The sequence below is a fragment of the Corythoichthys intestinalis genome, chromosome 6 (genome assembly GCF_030265065.1).
Source record: "Corythoichthys intestinalis isolate RoL2023-P3 chromosome 6, ASM3026506v1, whole genome shotgun sequence".
NCBI lineage: Eukaryota > Metazoa > Chordata > Actinopteri > Syngnathiformes > Syngnathidae > Corythoichthys > Corythoichthys intestinalis.
The window spans coordinates 45857508-45877996 of NC_080400.1; the positions used below are offsets into that span (position 1 = coordinate 45857508).

At 38.7% G+C, this 20489-nt stretch overlaps 1 protein-coding gene across 3 annotated transcripts; it reads right to left on the reverse strand.

Annotated features, from left to right (window-relative positions):
- Window positions 1-2449: 2449 nt before the first annotated feature.
- rinl (Ras and Rab interactor-like) lies at window positions 2450-17248 on the reverse strand. 3 transcript variants are annotated; one of them, XM_057839132.1, is made up of 11 exons: window positions 17089-17248; window positions 16815-16980; window positions 14896-15007; window positions 12223-12295; window positions 10013-10101; window positions 9751-9833; window positions 9276-9507; window positions 5992-6639; window positions 4458-4775; window positions 4250-4381; window positions 2450-3958 (listed from the first exon to the last, which is right to left on the reverse strand). In XM_057839132.1, coding segments are annotated over exons 1-11 (2172 nt in total). In that variant the 5' UTR covers window positions 17091-17248; the 3' UTR covers window positions 2450-3641. The 3 variants fall into 3 exon arrangements, with proteins under 3 accessions (XP_057695115.1, XP_057695116.1, XP_057695117.1); XM_057839133.1 differs by lacking the exons at window positions 16815-16980; window positions 17089-17248 and adding an exon at window positions 16063-16177; XM_057839134.1 differs by lacking the exons at window positions 16815-16980; window positions 17089-17248 and adding an exon at window positions 15751-15792.
- Between the last annotated feature and the right edge of the window lie 3241 nt (window positions 17249-20489).

Genomic DNA, 20489 nt, shown 5'->3' on the forward strand with positions numbered 1-20489 from the left:
CCCAGTGTCCTCTTTTTTGGGAATCAAAATATTTGTTCGCCCTATGTTAGGGTAGAATTTGACCAATTTTTGACTCTGAAAGACAAGGCTGCATTCTATCTCCGTACCTTTTCTCTCCATACACACAGCAAGTTATTAGAAATGCTGAAATGGACAGGAAAGGCATTAAAATTGGAGGAAGACAAATATTGAACTTGAGATACGCTGATGATACTGCACTATTTGCAACCAACCATCAAGATGCAACAGATATTATTGACTCTCAAAATAAAGAAGGACAAGACAAACACCTGTAGCTAAATGCTAAGAAAACAAAACAAGCACATTTGGCAACAATAAAACGAACTGAGGGTCAAAGAAGAACAACTAGAGACGGTCAAAGACTTTAAATACTTGGGTTCAATTAAAAGCAGCAGACTGCACGAAAGACAATTGTCGAATTGGAATCGTAAAAAGGAAAAGGATCGAACTGATTCGGTCCAAATTTGTTATGCTCGCGCGTTTTCTTCATACAAGGCGTGCACAATGGCAGTATAGACACATGCTGGATAGTTTACGTACTACTACCAGTGTTGTTAATCTTACTTTAAAAAAGTAATTAATTAGTTACAAATTACTTCTCCCAAAAAGTATTTGCGTTAGTAACTCAGTTACCTGAGTGTAAAAGAAATTAGTTACTTGACAAAGTAACTGGTGATAATTTTCATGTTTTTCTTATTTAAAAAAAAAAAAAAAAAAAAAAAAAAAAAAAAATGGTCACACAATCTGAAGTTTAAATGGTTTTTGGGACAACAGGGATATTGCGGATATTGCGATAACTAGATAATAATAACTAGATACTAACCTTTGCTATGTGTGGAAGTCATTTAATGTTGTGAAGCAATCCTTAAAGTTGTTAAAATTGCTCCTGTTATTGCATGAGCTCCCTTCCGTCTATTTTCGACATGTATAAGTCTTAAAACGGTTTCATCATTTAAAGATAGATTTAAGTTAAGTTTTGCCGATTCAGGAGAATTTTAGATAAAAAGTGACTTAGGTTCGCCAGGAAGGTTCTCTATAACAGAGCCTTCATGAGAAGTCTACTGCTTTAAGATGGCGGCTGTTTACTAACGCATCTAGTTTTTATTATAGATGTTGCTAATGCCGCTGTGTCTGTCATTTCCATCTAGTTCTGTATATATGTGATATCTACCGAAGCATCAAGTGGGCGTAGTTTGTAGGCTATCGGCTACAGTCAGGTATTATTGGAGCCACCTAGCATAGTAGCATCGCGTTTGCAACGCGACAATGCAAGCATGTCTTACCTATTTGAAGACACCAAAGGACAATCATCTTCATTTTCAACCTTGAATTTTAGAAAATGTAGCTGCTTTTGCAAACAAAAAAATCGCTAATTTGTTTTTGTGCCATGTTAATGCCTCCTCCGTCAACTGTTTACTTTTACATTCCAGTAGCGCCTTATTCACTGTGATCCGGTCAGTGTTGTTAATAACTGCGTTAGAATATAACGGCGTTACTAACTGCGTTATTTTTTTCAGTGGTGAGTAATCTAATTAATTACTTTTCTCCTCTTGGCAACGTCGTTACCGTTACTGAGGATGGAAAGGCGTGTGTTACTACGCGTTGCTATATTGGTTGAATGACGCGATAAAAGTCTGAGGGAGACGGACTCACCGAGACGACAGAGCAGAGCAGGAGAGGAGAGGAGGCAAAAAAGTTGTGACGCCGAGCAAACGCGATGCTAGGTGGCTCCAATAATACCTGACTGTAGCCAATAGCCTACAAACTATGGCCAAATGATATGGTGGATATGGTAGACATGGTAGAAATCACATAAATATAGAACTAGATGCAAAATGACAGACACGGCGAAGTTAGCAACATGCACAGCATATGAACTAGATGCGTTGGTAAACAGCCACCATCTTAAAGCAGTAGACTTCTTAGGAAGGCTGTTGTAGAGAACCTTCCGAGCGAACCTAAGTAACTTTTTGTCTAAAATACTCCTAAATCTTGACTTGAATCTATATTTAAATGATGAAAAAGTAAACAGTAAAACTTCCACATATCAAAAGTAGACAGAAGGGAACTAATGCAATTATTGGAGCAATTTTAACAACTTTTAACGGTTGATTCAGGGTCAAGGGTAAATTAGGGTAAAAAATTGGGATAGGGCCAATTGTCCCAAAAACCTTTTACACTTCACATAGTGTGACATAAGTTTTTTTTTTTTTTTTTTTTGAGGAAAAAAAAAAAAAAAACATGAAAATTATCACCAGTTACTTTGCCAAGTAACTAATTACTCTTACATTCAGGTAACTGAGTTACTAACGCAATTACTTTTTGGGAGAAGTAGTCTGTAAGTATAATTACTTTTTTAAAGTAAGACTAACAACACTGGACCCGGTAGTAATCAAGATGTCAGGTGGTGTAAACAAACAAAAAAACCTTTTTCCACATATATATTTTATACTCAAAGTTAAATGCGCTATTGTTTCAATAGGTTTTATTTTCAACACACACACAAAAAAAATATCTACCGAAACACTTTTTCGGAATAGAAAGTGCAGCATGACGAGAGACATACTCCAATGAAAGGTAGAGGGTTGACGTAAAACGGCATGACCAAGAAGGGCCTACATTGACAACATCAAGAAATTGAGTAACAGCACAATACAGGAAACTTTTAGACAGGCAGAGGACAGAAAAACCAGGAAACAGTTAACCGTGGAGGCAGCACAGTCAGCGAGCGACACACACAACGCTGGATAGTGAATGAGTGAGTGAGTGAGTGAGTGAGTGAGTGAGTGAGTGAGTGAGTGAGTGAGTGAGTGAGTGAGTGAGAAAATGTGAGAAAAAGGAGAAAAAGCGGAAAATTTAAGACTTTTCTTAAAGATGACCAAGGGAAAAAAAATGCATTCAATTTTGCCTTGGGTCCATCCGTCCATCCATCCAGGGAAGCCTAAACTTCCCTTTTCACAGCTATTTCATCCAGTTCTTCCAGGGAGATCCCAAGTTGCAAAGATGGAGTTCTGAGGCCACCAAACTGTACTCACAAAATGCCTCGATTTTGTCCATAAGAATTAGGAACAGAATAATCGAAAAAAGGGCAGCTTCTATCAGGGTGTACAGAGCGCAATATTCCCTGAGCTCTCCCAACAGAACTCCGAGAGACACGGTTGAACTCAATCGAGAGTACTTTTGTATCACATATTAACACATTACATTTTACAAAATGACCAATATGATATGAACCAGGTTCAACTCCTCACGGTGAAGGTATTTACATAAATCAACGATCCCCCCATTCTCTCTGTTTGCATGCTATCCTCATTAAAATATGAAAAACTATAAATGTTTGAGTGGTTTTAGTTAAAGCAGACACTGTATTTTCATCAGTGTGATTTTGACAAAGATCAGATCACATTTCATATGAGAAATATGAAATATGAGAAATTCCAAAAGGTTCAGATACTTTTTCGAAACACTGTTTGACAGATAAATTAAGTTTGTATCGATGGATTGTAATATAGCCTACACTAGATTTGTAATTTCATAATGTGTTGCATTTCAGTGGATGACGTCAACCAAGCTGAACAAGCTACATTTGTATTTTAGTAGCAGCTATAGATGTCCTCATCTCAATCCTGCAGCTCAGTGTGTCCACCTTCAGCCTCTGTGCTGCTTTTTGTCTCCAGCTGTGGCTCGTATTTCATACTTTCTTCTCCATCCCTACACTCTGTCTCCCATGCTTGCACTGACTTTTCAGGACACGTCTGTCTCCGAATGGTCCGTCGGCGCATATTGTGACGAGATTGGTTGCTGTGCAGGGTCCGCCTGCGATGCCATTGGCTAAGAGAGTGTTGGGCTTCAACACTCAGTTGACGTGCAGCCAAGCGTGGCTGGAAGCTAGTGATGTAATAAAGAGCGGCATATAGGGTTGTGAGGTAGTAGCCACCTGTTGATGTACAGGAAGAAGAATAAAAGTTACATTTCTAGAAAGGAGCTCTATAAACATCACACAAAGTTGAGCAAGCATATAGTATCTGCAATAAACGGATTTCCAGAAATTCTTAATTTTCATGTGAAGCTACATAAAAAAGGAAGTTATCAAAACTCATTAATTGCCAGTTTATGACATCTAATGACATCTACACATACATCTATAGCTGTCAAAGTTAAATTAACAATGATTTTTGTGTTTTTGTACTTTTGCTCATTTTGTTTGGAAGTGAATCTAACCATATACCTTCTCCCTGCAGCTGTGTTGGATCCAGCAGCTCCATCATGTAGTCAGTGTCTAGCTGCAAGGTGACCAGTTCACTACGCAAAATGACCCATGTCAAGCAAGGCAGGAAATCATCAGCTCCAAACACTACATCTGCAATAAAAGAGTGAGTTTGACATCACTGGGAATAATTCAATTTTCAGCATTTATTCCCAAAACACCAAGCTACCTGAGCTAGCATTGTTACTCATACTGTGGTAGATGCTCTTGCAGTTTTTGAGCAGGATATGGACCTTCTTGTTTGGGGAGTAGGCCTTATGCATACTCATCCACCTTTGCTGAATCCGTTCAAGGGTGACCAAGTCAGGGACTCCAACTCCAGCTACGCCTCCTAATGCTTCCACACTGCTGTCTTCCAGAACACGCTGGTTGTTTTTTAGTCTTTGTAGGCTGCCATCATTGGTGCGCCAGATATGAATGCAAGAGTATATGTGAGCCGACACAGGTTTTAGGGCCACCTTATGCACTGATCTCTCTACCAGAGAGTCTAGAGAAATGACATGAATATAGGAATATTAGAAGACAGAAACGGAAAACAATCACCACCCTCATTAATTCATAAAGGCATCCCTTTTATCCCATCTAATTGGGCAGTAGGTGGTGCACACCCTGAATTGTTTGCCAGTCAATTGCAGGGCACAACAGGACAAACAAGCTTTCACGAACATACTCATACCTAGGGACAATTTTGAGTGTTCAATCAGCCAAGCATACATGTGTTTGCAACGTAGAAGGAAACAGGAGTACCTGGAGAAAACCCACACAACCATGGGGCATTCATCCAAGTAGGATATGATAATACTGTATTGGCCCGAATATAAGACGGCCCAGATTATAAGACAACCCCCTCTTTTTCAAGACTCAAGTTTGAAAAAAGAAAGACTTTTTGAACACCAAATTAAATTTTATACAGACAATAATTACAGTACATCTGAAACAAATGATTATAACAATATATTTGAGAGAAAAAGCATGTTATTTTGCCTCATTCAAGAGATTATAAGACAACCCCCTCTTTTTCAAGACTCAAGTTTGAAAAAAGAAAGACTTTTTGAACACCAAATTAAATTTTATACAGACAATAATTACAGTACATCTGAAACAAATGATTATAACAATATATTTGAGAGAAAAAGCATGTTATTTTGCCTCATTCAAATCTTAATATCTGAACACTTAAATATGTAAACTAAAGTGCAATCACATGCGTAAATGAATGGCCTCTGGTTTTTGAAATGTAAATAAACCAATCTATTGTGATAAAACAACAAAATTGCAATAACTGCATTAACCATCAAAGAGAAGTCTAACTGTAACTGTAGTCTTGAAACAAATCTGAATGAGGAAAAATTGCGATAAAATAATGCAAACTGGTTAAACTAGTAGCTGAGATCTGTCATGACAGAACATCGCTTCAATGATGTCTGGCGTCATCTAGCATCTTGAATGGGGAGAGTAGCTGAAATCTGTCATAACAGAACATCACTTCAATGATATCTGGCTTCATCTAGCGTCCCGAATGGGTATAACGTCTAGACCGCGAATATAAAACGACCCCCTTTTTCAATCTTATTTCAATGCAAAAAACGCCGTCTTATATTCGGGCCAATACAGTAATTTGTATAATAATAACATTGTAAATAAATGACATATTTTTGGTGTATTTCAATAAAAAGAGATAGTCAAACTCAGAGCCCACTCACCTATCTCTGAGTCAGAAAGGTCAGTCATACTGTCCAGCATTGCCTGGATATCATAGTAGTCCAACAGTGTCTCCCTCAGTGACGTAAGCGATGACCTTATTTCCTGTAAGAACTCTGACCCCGTTGAACAATCACTCTGCATCGTCACCGCCACAAATTCTCTAACAGCATCTCCAAATATGCTACGTTTCCTCTCGCTCAGATCTAGCACACGATTGATCAGCCTTTTTTTCTGAGACACCAAGCTGCCGAGAGCCTGGCCCACGGCTGAGAGGCGATTTAAGACTTTGTCGGCCAACCGTTGTGCCGATGGGTGGTGCGCCACGGAGCATTGTAGTTGATCTACCTGGTCTTCTTCAATGCTGCTGATTGACAGTGAGTCGAGCTCAGGTGAAGGAGGCTGAAGTAGGGATGATGGCCTCTGGGCCGGAGGCTGCCAAAATCCATCCTCTATCCAGGACACTCTATGAGGGGTCTGAAGAGAGCCACGGTTTTGTAACTCGGTAAAAGGAGGTAAGCTCCCTGTGCTCCCCCTTGTGGACAGGCTAGATGAGCTAGATGAACTTTGACTAGAGCGCCGTAGCACAACCCCTCCTTGGATAGATGACATTGATGGGGGAGACTCTTCTGATTTGGCTCTGATTAATCCTGGATAGGAAACAGAAAATTAGTTAAGTTAGGCTTTCGTGTGAAAATAAGTAATGCACTGTAACCTTTAAAAGTCACCTTAATTTGACTTTATAGAAACTTTGAATTTAATTAATTATCTTTCAGGATTTTTGTTACATCCATGAAACTATCAAAGGACATATGAGTATGGGGGGGCTGGGGGTGCTCAGTTGGTTATACTGAGAAACTCTAGTACTGATAAAGTAGTTTCTGCTGCTTTTGTATCAAGGCTATACTGTATATATAAGTACTCAGAGCATGTGCAGCCCAACTGTTCCACATCTTCTGCAGGCTCTTCAACCTCTCCCTGTCCCAAGCAACCAACCTAACTTGCCTGAAATCCGCTACCATCATTCTGGGTCCCAAAAAGACACCAGCATCTGGACCAAATGACTACCGCCCTGTTGCCCTCACCCCAGCAATTATGAAGTGCTTCAAGAGGTTGGTTCTCCGGCACATCAAGGACAGTCTCCCACCCATACTTGACTCTCTTTACCACTTTGCATACCGGGTGTACAGATCCAAAGAGGACGCCATCACCATAGCTTTGCATGCTGTGCTGAGTCACTTGGAACAGCAGCAGAGCTATGCCAGGATGCTTTATGGATTATAGTTCTGCATTTAACATCATTATCCGGGACATTCTCATGACAAAGCTGGACATCCTGTCCCCCTTCTCCCCTCATATGCTCCTGGAGTAAGGATTTCTTGTCCAACAGACCTCAGACTGTGAGACTTGGCCCCCACCATTCTTCCACCCGCATACTGAGCACCGGCTCACCACAGGGCTGCGTGCTGAGCCCCCTCCTGTACTGCCTTTATACCTATGACTGCAGTCCAATCCACAGGAGCAACACCATCATCAAGTTTGCTGATGACACGTCAGTGATTGGTCTGATCTCACAGGGTGATGAGGCAGCCTACAGCAAGGAAGTCCACTAAATGTCAGCCTGGTGCTCAGACAACAACCTGGCCCTGAACACCACCAAAACCAAAGAGGTCATCATGGACTTCAGGAGGAACAGAACCAATCCGCCTCCACTGTACATCAACGGCGAGTGTGTGGGGAGGGTCCACACCTTCAGGTTCCTGGGAGTCCAAATCTCAGTTTACCGTTCATGGACAGCGAACATAACAGTTTTCATTAAGAAGGCTCGGCAGCATCTGCAATTCCAGCGAGTCCTCAGGAGGAACAAGCTGGATAGGAAGCTGCTGTTGGCCTTCTACCAATCATCCAGTGAGAGCCTGCTAACATCCTGTATTTCCACCTGGTACGGAAGCTGCACTGCAGCAGGCAGGGAGAGGCTTCAGAGGACAGTCAAGGCAGCACAGAGGATCATTGGCTGTCCTCTCCCCTCCCTGATGGACATATACTCCTACCGGTGCCTCAGCAGAGCTCTATACATCCTCAAGGACAGCTCACATCCTGGTTCCCAGCTGTTTGAACTGCTCCCCTCTTGGAGACGCTATAGGAGTTTAAAAGCAAGAACAGACTGAGGAACAGTTTCTTTGCTAAAGCCATGTAACGCCACATCGCCCAATGTCCAATATTCATTTACATGCAATATTCTATGCGCAATACTTACTCAGGTCCAATATTAACGCGCAATATTCAATGCCTTCACTGTCAAACTACTGCTACTTCACTTCTATTCACACATATTCTATGTGCGATACTTAAGTGCAATATTAACGTGCAATATTCAATGCCTTCACTGTCAAACTACTGCTATTTCACTTCAATTATTTGCACTGCCTGAACATAGGACTATCTCCTACATATTTTATATTTATATTTAATTAGATTTTATACTTTCATATTTGCAAGTCAGTTTTGAGATTTTAACTTATTCTGCACAGTAAAGGGAGATGCTTCAGAATCTCACTGTACAACTGTATAATGACAATAAAGGGCTATTCTATTCTATTCACATAACAAATATCAGGTGAAAGCTTAGATGCCTCCAAACTGTCCCAACGCTGTGATCATGTTGAAGAGTAAGATAGTGAACCACCCTGTTGTTCCTGCAGTTAGTAAAAGATAATTCAAGTGAAAACACATTTAACATAAGACAAGTACGCTTTACAACAAAATGTAGTTACCCAAAATAATTATGTGTACCTTTTGCACTGTGAAAATTAAGGATCAGGGATAAAGAAGAAAAACAATAGAGCACAGTTTTCAACTAATCTTTGGGTAAGGAATCCCAAATTTTTCAGGGTGTTTTTTTTTCTCTCCAGTTGACTTATTTATAACTTTGTCATTACGTACACACAACTAGCAACATTAAAAAAAAAAAAAAAAAGTGTGACATTGGCGCCATGCCTGTTTTTTTTTATATTTTATTGGACGTCAGTATTTTACTTTTTAAAGACTTTCACTGTTTTTCATATATTTTAAGAAACCAGGGTTCTTTACATCAAAAACATGACCTGATAAAGAAAAAAAACAGATCAGTTTTGGATTCTGACCCGTAGAAAAATAGTTAGAAACAAGTGTCAGACCTAACACTGGGCAACGTTAACTAATTATCTTTGTCTCTTGACGTTAACAAAATATTTGAAACTGAAAACCAAGCCAATGATTATTTTTACTACAAGAGCAATAACTCAACCTGAGCACTCAGTGCTGGACTGAAAAGGTTCCTGGTCCAAAGAAATGGCTCGTTTGTTCATCAGGCCCGCTCCAGCCCATGTTCGAGTGGAACTGAGACGCCGTTCTCGTCTAAAATTAGACATCTGTGTGGTGGACTGCAGACCAGTCGACTGATGTGAAAGCCAGTCATCACCGTGTTCATGAAGATAGAGCGGGTTGATGACACACAAGGCCCCGTTCGCCGAGGTCAACTATATGAATACAACATTGAACATTGAATGCAAAAGCTGTAAAAATAGTAATTACAGTCACAAAAAAAAAAAACATTTCTCACAAGACATTAAATATAGGTGATTTTGATATAAGACAAACAAAAATGCACTTAGGAATACATACACCCACACACATAAGAGCATACTAGTTGCAATACTTCAGAAAGTATTTATTTTTTAGTTTATTTAATTTCTGCACTAAAACATTAAGCATCATACTACCTGTATAGAACAGACAACAATATTTGGCTCCATGTGAAACTTTTCATCAGTCATTTGTTCAGGCGGTGCGCTGAGCCAGGTCTCTACAAACATTACAGATGTAAATATTAGACCTTATGAAAAAGTTGACAGGTTGCTAAAGCAATACTGGTTGGTTTATGAAAACAACCCCTGACACATTTATATTCTTACACATATATCATTCATTTTTATTTATATGGTACTGGAAGATAAAATGAGACTTAGACTTGGGAAGACTCACGAGGTTCAAGCTGAGGAAGATAATCTTTAGTGCTCTCGGTTACATTGTCCATCCAACGAGGAATTCTTAGACAGAGGTCCAACACATCTCTAGCACAGATTATATGAAGCAGCTTAAATTTTTGTACTGTACTGTATATGTTTGGGAACAATGAAGTGGTGGATGGCCCTTACGAAGTCAGAAATGACTTTCCAAAAATGAAACGTAACTCTGGCCATACAGGTGCACAACATGATCAGATCTAATAGAGGTAACCATACTTTTGGCTCCACAAGTAGAATAATACTTACCTCCAAATCACATTGTTTGGTATTCATTTTAACGACATGATTATGATTGGAGGTGTAAAATCGTTCTGCATCACATCAAAAGCTTTTTCCAAAACAGGCATATGAGAAGGAAATATAAAGTGTCACCGTAAAGATGTTTTGTTAAATAAATACAGTGAAATGAAATGGTTGCTGAACCTTTTGGAATTTCTCACATTTCTGCATAAAATCACCATCAAATGTGATCTGATCTTTGTCAAAATCACACAGATGAAAAACACAGTGTCTGCTTTAACTAAAATCACCCAAACATTTATTGGTTTTCATATTTTAATAAGGATAGTATGCAAACAATGACAGGAGAGGGAAAAATAAGTAAGTGAGCCATCACATTTAATATTTTGTGGGCCCCCCTTTGGCAGCAATAACTTTAACCAGACGTTTACTGTAGCTGCAGATCAGTCTGGCATATTGATCAGGACTAATCTTGGCCCATTCTTTACAAAACTGCTGAAGTTCAGTCAGATTCCTGGTATGTCTGGAATAAATCGCTGTCTTTAGGTCATGCCAGAGCATCTCAATGGGGTTCAAGTCCGGACTTTGACTTGGCCACTCCAGAACGTGCATTTTGTTCTTCTGAAACCATTCTGAAGCATCCATCCTCTTTTTAGCTTCACCTGTCTGACAGACGCCCTCAGGTTTTCCTGCAAAACATTCTGATGAACTTTTGAATAGCTCCTTCCATTAATGATTGCAAGTTGTCCAGAACCTGAGGCAGAAAACAGTCCCAAATTATGATGCTCCCTCCACCATGCTTCACGGTGGGGTTGAGGTGTTGATGTTGGTGAGCTGTTTCATTTTTCCTCCACACATGACGCTGTGTGTTACTCCCAAACAATTCAACTTTGGTTTCATCAGTCCACAAAATATTCTGCCAAGAACTTGTGTGGACTGTTTAAGTGCCTTTTGTATACATTAAACGAGCAAGAATGTTATTTTTTTAGACAGCAGTGGCTTCCTCCGTAGAGACCTCCCATGAACACCATTCTTGGCAATAGTTTTACATGTAGTTGATGTGTGCACAGAGATATTGGACAGTGCCAGTGATTTCTGCAAGTCTTTAGCAGACACTCTAGGGTTCTTTTTACCTCTCTGAGTCTTCTGCGCTGAATTCTTGGCGTTATCTTTGGTGGACGGCCACTTCTTGGGAAAGAGGCAACAGTGCCAAACTCTCTCTGTTTGTAGACAACTTCTCTGACTGTCGATTGATGAACATCCAGACTTTTACAGATGGTTTTGTATCCTTACCCAGCTCTATACAAATTAACAATCCTTGATTGCAGGTCTTCAGACAGCTCTTTTGACCGAGCCATGATGCACATCAGACAATGCTTCTCATCAAGACAATTCTTACCAGGTGTGTGTTTAATAGTGGCCAGGGCAGCTTTAAACCACTCATCAGTGATTGGGCACACACCTGACTTAAATTGTTTGGTAAAAATTGGTTTCAATTGCTCTTTAAGTCTCCATAGGCAGAGGGTTCACTTACTTATTTTTCCCCCTTCTTTCATTGTTTGCATGCTATCCTCATTAAAATATGAAAACCTATAAATGTTTGGGTGGTTTTAGTTAAGGCAGACAGTGTTTTTTCATGTGTAATTTTGACAAAGATCAGATTACATTTGATGGTGATTTTATGCCGAAATGTGAGAAATTCCAAAAGGTTCAGATACTTTTTAATACCAGTGTACCTCATCGACAGCATCTGTCTGAGCATTAGTATTTTTGGAAGAAAAAAAAAAGATGTGTTTTAATTTCTTTTATTATATCCCGTGATTTTGTTCCAACGTAGACAGTGACAGTTGGCCTGGTTCTTACTTATACTAACAATATTCAATGGCACGGCTTACGTTTAGTTACAAAGAAAAGTAAAACACTCACCTGGTCAAAGAATAGAAGAACACCAACTGAGCCAAGTCGGAGAAAGAAAGACGAGACTTCGACAGCTGAAAAACTACCAGAAATAATGAGCGGTGTAAAAGATCTAAATATTATGGGTGTTTTCCATTATAAACACTATAGGAATACACAGTAAAGTTGTCAATTGGCAGGGGATCAAGAGTCTTATTATTATTTTGGTCATTTGTGCAAGCTAAACTATAGTCCACCTTTTCAGCTAACAGGTTCAACTACGACTGCTCGACTCCCTCTACTGTCTAATTGGGACCCTACAGGAAGCAATAAGTCCGCAATCAATGAATGTTATTAATCAGCTCTGAGACAAAAAAAAAAAAAAAAATCATCAAATTATGATCCATCCACGAATATCGGAGGAGTACGATTTTAGTTCCAGATTTAATTAATCTAATTAATCAACTAACAAAAAAAAAAAGGGCTCCAAGAAATAATGTGTGTACAGTACATACCAAGAATATGGCCCCAAGATTTCATTCTGATTGGTCCACGAATAACGGAGGACCAGCAATTTTACTTCCCCAATTAATTAAGGTAATTAATCAGCTCTGAGACTTAAAAAAAAAAAAAAAAGTCTCCAAAAATCATTGTGTGTAGTTGCCTAGAATAGACCTACCAAATCTCATTCTGATCTGTCTGCGAATAACGGAGAAGCCCCAAATTTAGTGAGTGTCCTCCCCGAGAAGAGAAAGACCAATGTAAGTGAGTTTTTGTGACGCTCCTCCAGGCAGTCTAAAAGTCTGAGTACATGACAGTAAATCAGAGTTTAACGGTGCTGTATTCGTCCCGTACCATCACGGTATTAGCACCATGGTTTGGTGCGTCAGAAAGTGAATACATTTGAGTAAAAAAAAAAAAAAAATCCATGTCAGAGTTAGGCCTCCTCCACTCCAGAAGGCAGTAGAGGTAATGTGTATGAAAAAAAAAAAAAAAAAAAAAAAAACATTATGGGAAAAAGAAGAAAATCTCACTGCTAGGAAAATTATCGCGAATCTACAGGTTGGGAGCTACCAAATGTAGTATGACTACTAATAAGACTTTTTGAAATGTATTTATTTTGGAAATGTTTATTTTGCTCTAGCCCTAGGTTGAAGTAATTAAAACACTGAGTGAGTATTTATTTTTGCTTTGGGAGATGATTTTTCAGTTTTGTGACTATTTGCACTTTTAATTTTATTTTAGCCACTATAGAAATACACAGTCATGGACAACATTTTTGGTACCCCTGGAATTTTTCCAGAAAATACAGCATTTCTCACAGAAATTAATGCAATTTCAAATATTTTCAGTATGAATGCGTTTATTTCTTGGATATGCATTGGAAAAACACAAAATAGCTGAGGAAAAAAGTCAAAAATTCAACTCAAAAATTAGGCTGGGCAAAATTGTTGGCACCCTCTCCTCAATATTTGGATGCACATCCTTTGGAAGAAATGACAAAAAGTAATCGCTTCTAATTATCATCAACAAGTTTCGTCCACCCCTCAGATGGAATTTTTTGACCACTCTTTTTTTGTGAACTGTGCCAGGTCTCTCAGATTTGAAGGGTGCCTTCTTGCAACAGCAATTTTGTGATCTCTCCATAGTGTTTAACGGGATTTAGATCCGGACTCATCGATGGCCACCTCGGAATTCTCCAGTGCTTTGTCTCCAACCGTTTCTTGGTTGGTGCCAGAAAAAAGAATGAGGCCTACAAAGAAAAGAGCACAGTGCCTATAGTCAAACACGGTGGAGGTCCAGTGATGTTTTAGGGTTGTTTTGTTGCCTCTGGCACTGGGTGCCTTCACAGTGCGCAAGGAGTCATGAAATCTGGAGACCATAAAAATGTTTTGGGCCGAAATGTAGGATGTAGTGTCAGAAAACTAGGTTCACGTCAGAGGTCACGGGTGTTCCAACAGGACAATGACCCAAAACGTACCTCAAATAGCACCAAGAAATGGTTGGAGAAAAAGCCCTGGAGAATTCTGAGGTGGCTATCGATGAGTCCGGATCTAAATCGTATTAACCACTATGGCTACATCTCAAAATTGCTGTTGCAGGAAGGCACCCTTCAAATTTGAAAAACCTGGAACAGTCCGCAAAAGAAAAATGGTCCAAAATTCCATCTAAGAGGTGCACGAAACTTTTTGATGGTTATAGGAAGCGATTGCTTTCTGTTATTTCTTCCAAATGATGTGCAACCAAAAATTGAGGTGAGGGTGCTACCAATTTTGTTCAGCCTATTTTCTGAATTTTGTCTAAAACTGTGTCAATTTTGACTTTTTTCCCCAGCTGTTTTGTGTTTTTCCAATGCACATCCAAGAAATAAACACATTCATACTGAAAACATTTGTAATTGCAATTGTGTTAATTTCTGTGAGAAATGCTGTATTTTCTGGATAACTTCCAGGGGTGCCAATAATTTTGTCCATGACTGTATATATTGCATATACTGCATATATACAGTGGGGAGAACAAGTATTTGATACACTGCCAATGGGTTTTCCCATTGGCAGTGTATCAAATGCTTGTTCTCCCCACTGTATATATATATTTTTTTATTTGTGCACCTGCCGCATAAACCTTTTGCCTGATTTGATCTGATCAAAAAACCTTGTGCCTGATCGTGATAACGAGTTCAGTGTCATGGTTTGTTCATACCTGTGGCTGTACATGAGATATTATATTCAAGAACTGCTTCATTTTCTCTTCCCGCAGATACACACAGCAAACTGGGCAGAGATGTCACACAATCCCTCACAACCACAAAACTCTAAAGGGAGACACAGATAGACTCATTTCAGTATCTGAAATGTGGTTGAAAGCATACTTAGGAAACATGAAAAACACCAGCTGAACAATGACAAGATGGAATAAAAGTAGAGAGTGACTAGAGCAGAATTACAATAATTCTGTCGTCAAACTGAACAATGATGTCACATGCTGGAACTTCAGCAAGGTAAATGCCCCATATAGCACCTCAATTAGTACTGCACTATGTTGGCCAACTGATATCAATTTGAAAAAAAAGAAGAAAACAAAAAGTAATGTGCTTAATGCTGTGCCATTTTCTTTCATCAATAGTGCAAATGTTACTAAATCTCTAACCCTTGATGGTCTCACTTATTGTCATACCTAATGACTTTTGCAAAAGTGGGATAGAGTAATGGTTGGTTGGCGGATGGGCCATATAAATGTTAACACTGTTATTTCATTATACTGGACTTTAGGCTCTATTTTCATGATAAAGATACCATCTCTGTTTCGAAATTCAGTCTTCCTAAAGACTAATGTAAAATGCAGAAATTAAAATAATATTGATGAAATTAAATCAAGCTTTGCAAAATATTTTTGAGCTAATTTAAAACACTGATGACATTATCAGAGAATACTTGGGACATCTTCAATATTACATACATTTAACAGCAATAGTGTTATATTTTTTAAATGTTTAGATTGTTTGACAAACAATTATGGTGTAATAAAAAGCTGTTGCAAAGAGTTCACGTGTCTTACATCACCGCAACTTTGCTGAATGTGTTCTTACTCATCCTCTGGCAGAGGAAGTGGCTTTGTGCTAAATACGGACAGAAACAATTTTTCTGAAAGCAACCAAGCAATGAACGCATTTAAAAACACAGAAACATGATTGTTGAGCAAGTTACAGCAGAAATAGCTTAGCAACAGCCTCTCCATATTTCTTTCAACATTAGAAAATATACCGGTACTGTAATCTTTAATCACTTTAAATACACAATGGCTATGTACGATGCGTCTTTCATAATCAAATAAATGCATTGCTAATAAAAATACAAACACAAAATGTACCTCATGTCCTCACACCTCCTTTCAAAATCCCTTGCATTGATGTGAACCGGCTTCTATTCAACACTACTTCTGCAATCAATCCAGAAAGTAATGTGTTCTGTTACTGGATGTCAACTAGAAAAAAAGGGAACTACCTCTACTTGTTTATGGCTAAGAGAGGATTGTGCGTTTTAGCATGTGTTGAGAAAGGTTACTTGCAAAGTTAAAGAAAAACACATTGAAGCGTAAACTGTTTATAGACCACAATGGTTTTCTCATTTACCGTAAATAAGGCCATATAGCATTTACAATTATCATTATTGAATAAAAACAGCTAAGTGGATTGAGGGGTGACACACAAGAATACAATAGAGTGAATTCTTAGTGTAAAAAATATTTTTTTAATTCATAAAACCAGAGATATTTTAATTCAACAATATTTTGCATTGGTGTCAAACTGTTTGGCTCCACAAGGAGCATTTACAACATTATTATTATTATTATTATTTTTACAAAGTATTAAGATCGTGTGAAATTTTTTTGCCTTGCACAGTGTTGTTTTACACCTTTGCAAACTAAGATTTTCCATTTCCATGCACGGTGTAGTTTTACATCTTTGCAAACTACAACTACGATTTTCGATTTCACCTTTATGATCCAATATAAATGATTTAATACAATATAATTTATTAAATCTATTAATATAACATATTTGAATACATCTACTATCAATTGTGTTCACTCAAATACAGGATGGGTGCTTAAGGGCTTACCCCAGCAGGCGTCCCAGAGAGGGCGGAATGTGCCTGAGCACGGTCCCAGGGTACAGCAGGGCACCAGGCTTTCTGACAGCTTCGAAGGTGGTCAAGCAGTGATCGTTTCCTACTGTTTCTTCTCCATGGGATTGATGCTGTCCCGTTCTTTGGACTGTGACCGTTCCTACACATAAAAGCAGTACATATAACATTTTCACTGGGCAACGCATAAGTCAGGCACATGCTCTTGAAAAAAAAAGTATATAAAACAGAGTCAGTGATTGATACTTACATGTTTTGGGCAACTTCACTTCATGTGGATTTTCTATAGAAATTGCACAAGACCCCAGATAATGCAACCCCTTCTTCCTTTATGCATGTCACAATTCATTTCAAAGGTGACTAAAATGAGAACCTCTCTTCTTAAAGATCTTCCAAGAACTCCACTGATGACTGTCCTGTCCCCTGCACATGGTTCCACTGCCTATATTAAGTGCAACGGTTTAAGCTGTGGTCTGTATACATGTGGTTAGATCTGCATTGAAAGTCTGTGCTAAAGAGGAAAAGAAGTTTCTAGTGCACGTTTGACATTGACAAACCGCATGACACTACCTGGTCTTTGGAGAACAATTGCTCATTATCAACAAAAAAACACAGTTAATACATTAGTGAGGCCTAAAGTGAAGCCCTGTAAGAGCCCGTGTAGTGATTGTAATATCCCCTTTATTAAATATAACATTTCAAAGTTTATCATTAGTACATTTAACATAAACAAAAATTGATACACGTTAACCCCTTCAGACTCACATTTTTTTCTGTCCTGAATTTTACTCTACTAAAACACTCGAACAAAGTGCAATTTTGTGGTCGGGGATATTTCATGCTTTTATTGGTTATTTTTAATGTTAATTCATGTGTTTTTGATGTGAAATGAGCACTTTACGTGATCCTTTTTCAAGTTACGTTTGATCAGCGATTTTTAAAGGGCCAAAAATAGCAAAAAGGAAATGCATAACTTCATGATTTGATTTCGATTGGGTTTCATCCAATCATCTTCCAGAAGTGGAAATAGAGCCTAAACTCAGCGTATTAAGTGGTTTAGAGACAGGAACACACCATTTCCTACAGCAGCATGCTTCGGTCTGAAAACTAGGGCTGTCGAACAATTATAATTTTTAATCGAGTTAATCACAGCTTAAAAATTAATTAATTGTAATTCATCGCAATTCAAACCATCTATAAAATATGCCATATTTTTCTGTAAATTATTGTTGGAATGGAAAGACGGATATATACATTCAACATACTGTACATAAGTACTTGTGAGATGTGCTTTAATGCTTTTGCACAATAACAGTATTAACAATATTCACAATAATAGTAAATGCAATTATGTGTGTTTAAAACTAGGTGTTATGATTGTTTTCTCTATTCACTTATGCTTTTTAGTGTTTACACAATGGAAAGAGTAAAGTTTCTGTTTTCAGTAAATGTCACCATAATGTTTCATTCTGGTTTCTGTTCTCAGTAAATGATACAATCTCGATAAAACAAAACTTACGCATGTGCAATGAATGCTCTCCAACTCCTTAATAAAAGGCTGGCGCTCCTCAGGGGAGGGTTTAGATAAGCTTGCTGCGAGCCACACGGCACGCATCAACCTTCTCTCCTGACGGCCGTTAGCGTAAAACCTTATCCGTCTCCGGTCTGATCCTTGTCTTCGTCCTCCTCTAGGTCTTTATTATTTTGCTAGATACAAGTAAGTTTAGACCTAACATTTTTCTTTGGTGCCGAAACCCGGGACCTAAAAATCCGCGTGCTTCCGAGCCGCCGCGGGGCCAATGGACGCCGCCGGGATATTTACGACCTTCTTTTCGTGACCGGACGGCTGCGCCTTTGTTCCTACGACGACCCGGATTACCGGTGACAGGTCCCACACGAACCAGGGGAGGGTGATCCAAGTTAGGACAGAATTTAAAGCTTTTTGAGTCCGTAGAGATATTGATGTGCATTTGTGTAATGTCAGGGACTTACAAATTTAGTTCAGGGAACTGCACATAGAAATAACGTGCGTGCGTCTTGCGTTACGAGGCGTTTCGGGAAAAATAATATTCTGTGTTACGGAATATTAACACGTACATAGAAATAACGTGCGTACGTCTTGCGTTACGAGGCGTTTCGGGAAAAATAATGTTCTGCGTTACGGAATATTAACACGTAGAGCGGTATTTTGCGTTACGAAATATCGTAGAAAAAAGGGTCTGGGACCCAACGGACTTTAAAAGAGTGATAAAGTAGGAGCGGAAGCAAGGAAGACTAAAATCACACAAATTATAAGCCGTAAATAGACGGCAGCGTACAAATAACGTGCCGACATAAAATACTTAAGTTATACAAAGACCGTGCACGGCAAATAAAATCGAAATTACGTGAAATAGAGGTCATTGAAACAACGAAACTTGCGAAAATGGGTCAAAACGTCGCTAAAACAATAGAAGATAGACCGGAAAATGATGAAACGGGAAAAACGAAAGGTGAATTCGGTTGTGAATAGGAATTTCTGTGTATCTGTGTTGACAGTTTGTCATTGAGCTCAAATTGTTTGTATGCTTTTATTTTTGGTCTGGTGTGAGCCATTAGTTAAATGTACGGTGACTTCGATTTGTATTTGAAATTGTACTGTCTTGTATGATAAGTCATTGTGGATAACTATGGTTGTTGTCATGTGACTGATTATGAGGCTGCGTTGTGTCTTTCTTTCATGATTTTTCATGTTCATAGTGATAATTGGTGAATTGTGATGTTGAAGGTTTGAGTAAGTTGTATTGAGGACAGAGGTAACCATAAGCCTAGCAAAAGATGATTTGCGAATGTGTTTGGTTGTGTGGTGGACGTCTGAAGTGGAAAAGAGGAGCTGTGGAAGTAGGGCTTGGAAAGTTTTGGGCGTGTGAGACGAGTGTTGATAAGCGAGGGAATTGTTTGTAAATAGCTGACCGTCTATTGCGTAAACAACTGACCGTTTTTTGTGCAAAATCGGAAAAACCTAGAAGTTTTTCAACATGTGGAGTGCGGCCCTTCGGTGGCCCCTATTTGCAACATGGGGTCCTCGACGGCATCCGCTGGGTTTTTGCCCAAATTAATTATAAGGGAAGGTTGTAATTGCAGCTGGGAATATTCCAGCCTTTCCCTTGTACTATTTAGGATATGAATTTTGAAATGGAATCTCATTAGAGATAAAAATAGACTATTGAGCTAAATTGAAACTTATAGAACGCTCTTAAAAGAAAATAGGAGAATGGCTAAAAGAGAAAGAAAATAGTTAATGTTTTGAAAAAGGAAAAGATCAACTGTTGATAAATAGCTATTTGAAAATAAACTTAACAGATTTATTTTAAGCTTCATTATATCCTTCTGAATTAAAGCAGATAATTCTACCAACCTGGAGTGACATACAAATGGATGTTTTTTAGTGCACGAAAAAACATTCTTTGTTCTCCTCTGGACTGCTGAATTATCCTCCATTATAAATTATATAGATTAGTGACGAGATTTGTCGTTCACTTGAGTAAACGAATCCATTCCGGTTCGTTCAGTAAAAAGATTCGTTCAAACAAATCGTTCAACGAATCGTTCGCCCCCCTCATCTCCCTCCCCGCCCAAACGAATCGTTCGGTTACTGAACGGGAAGTGACG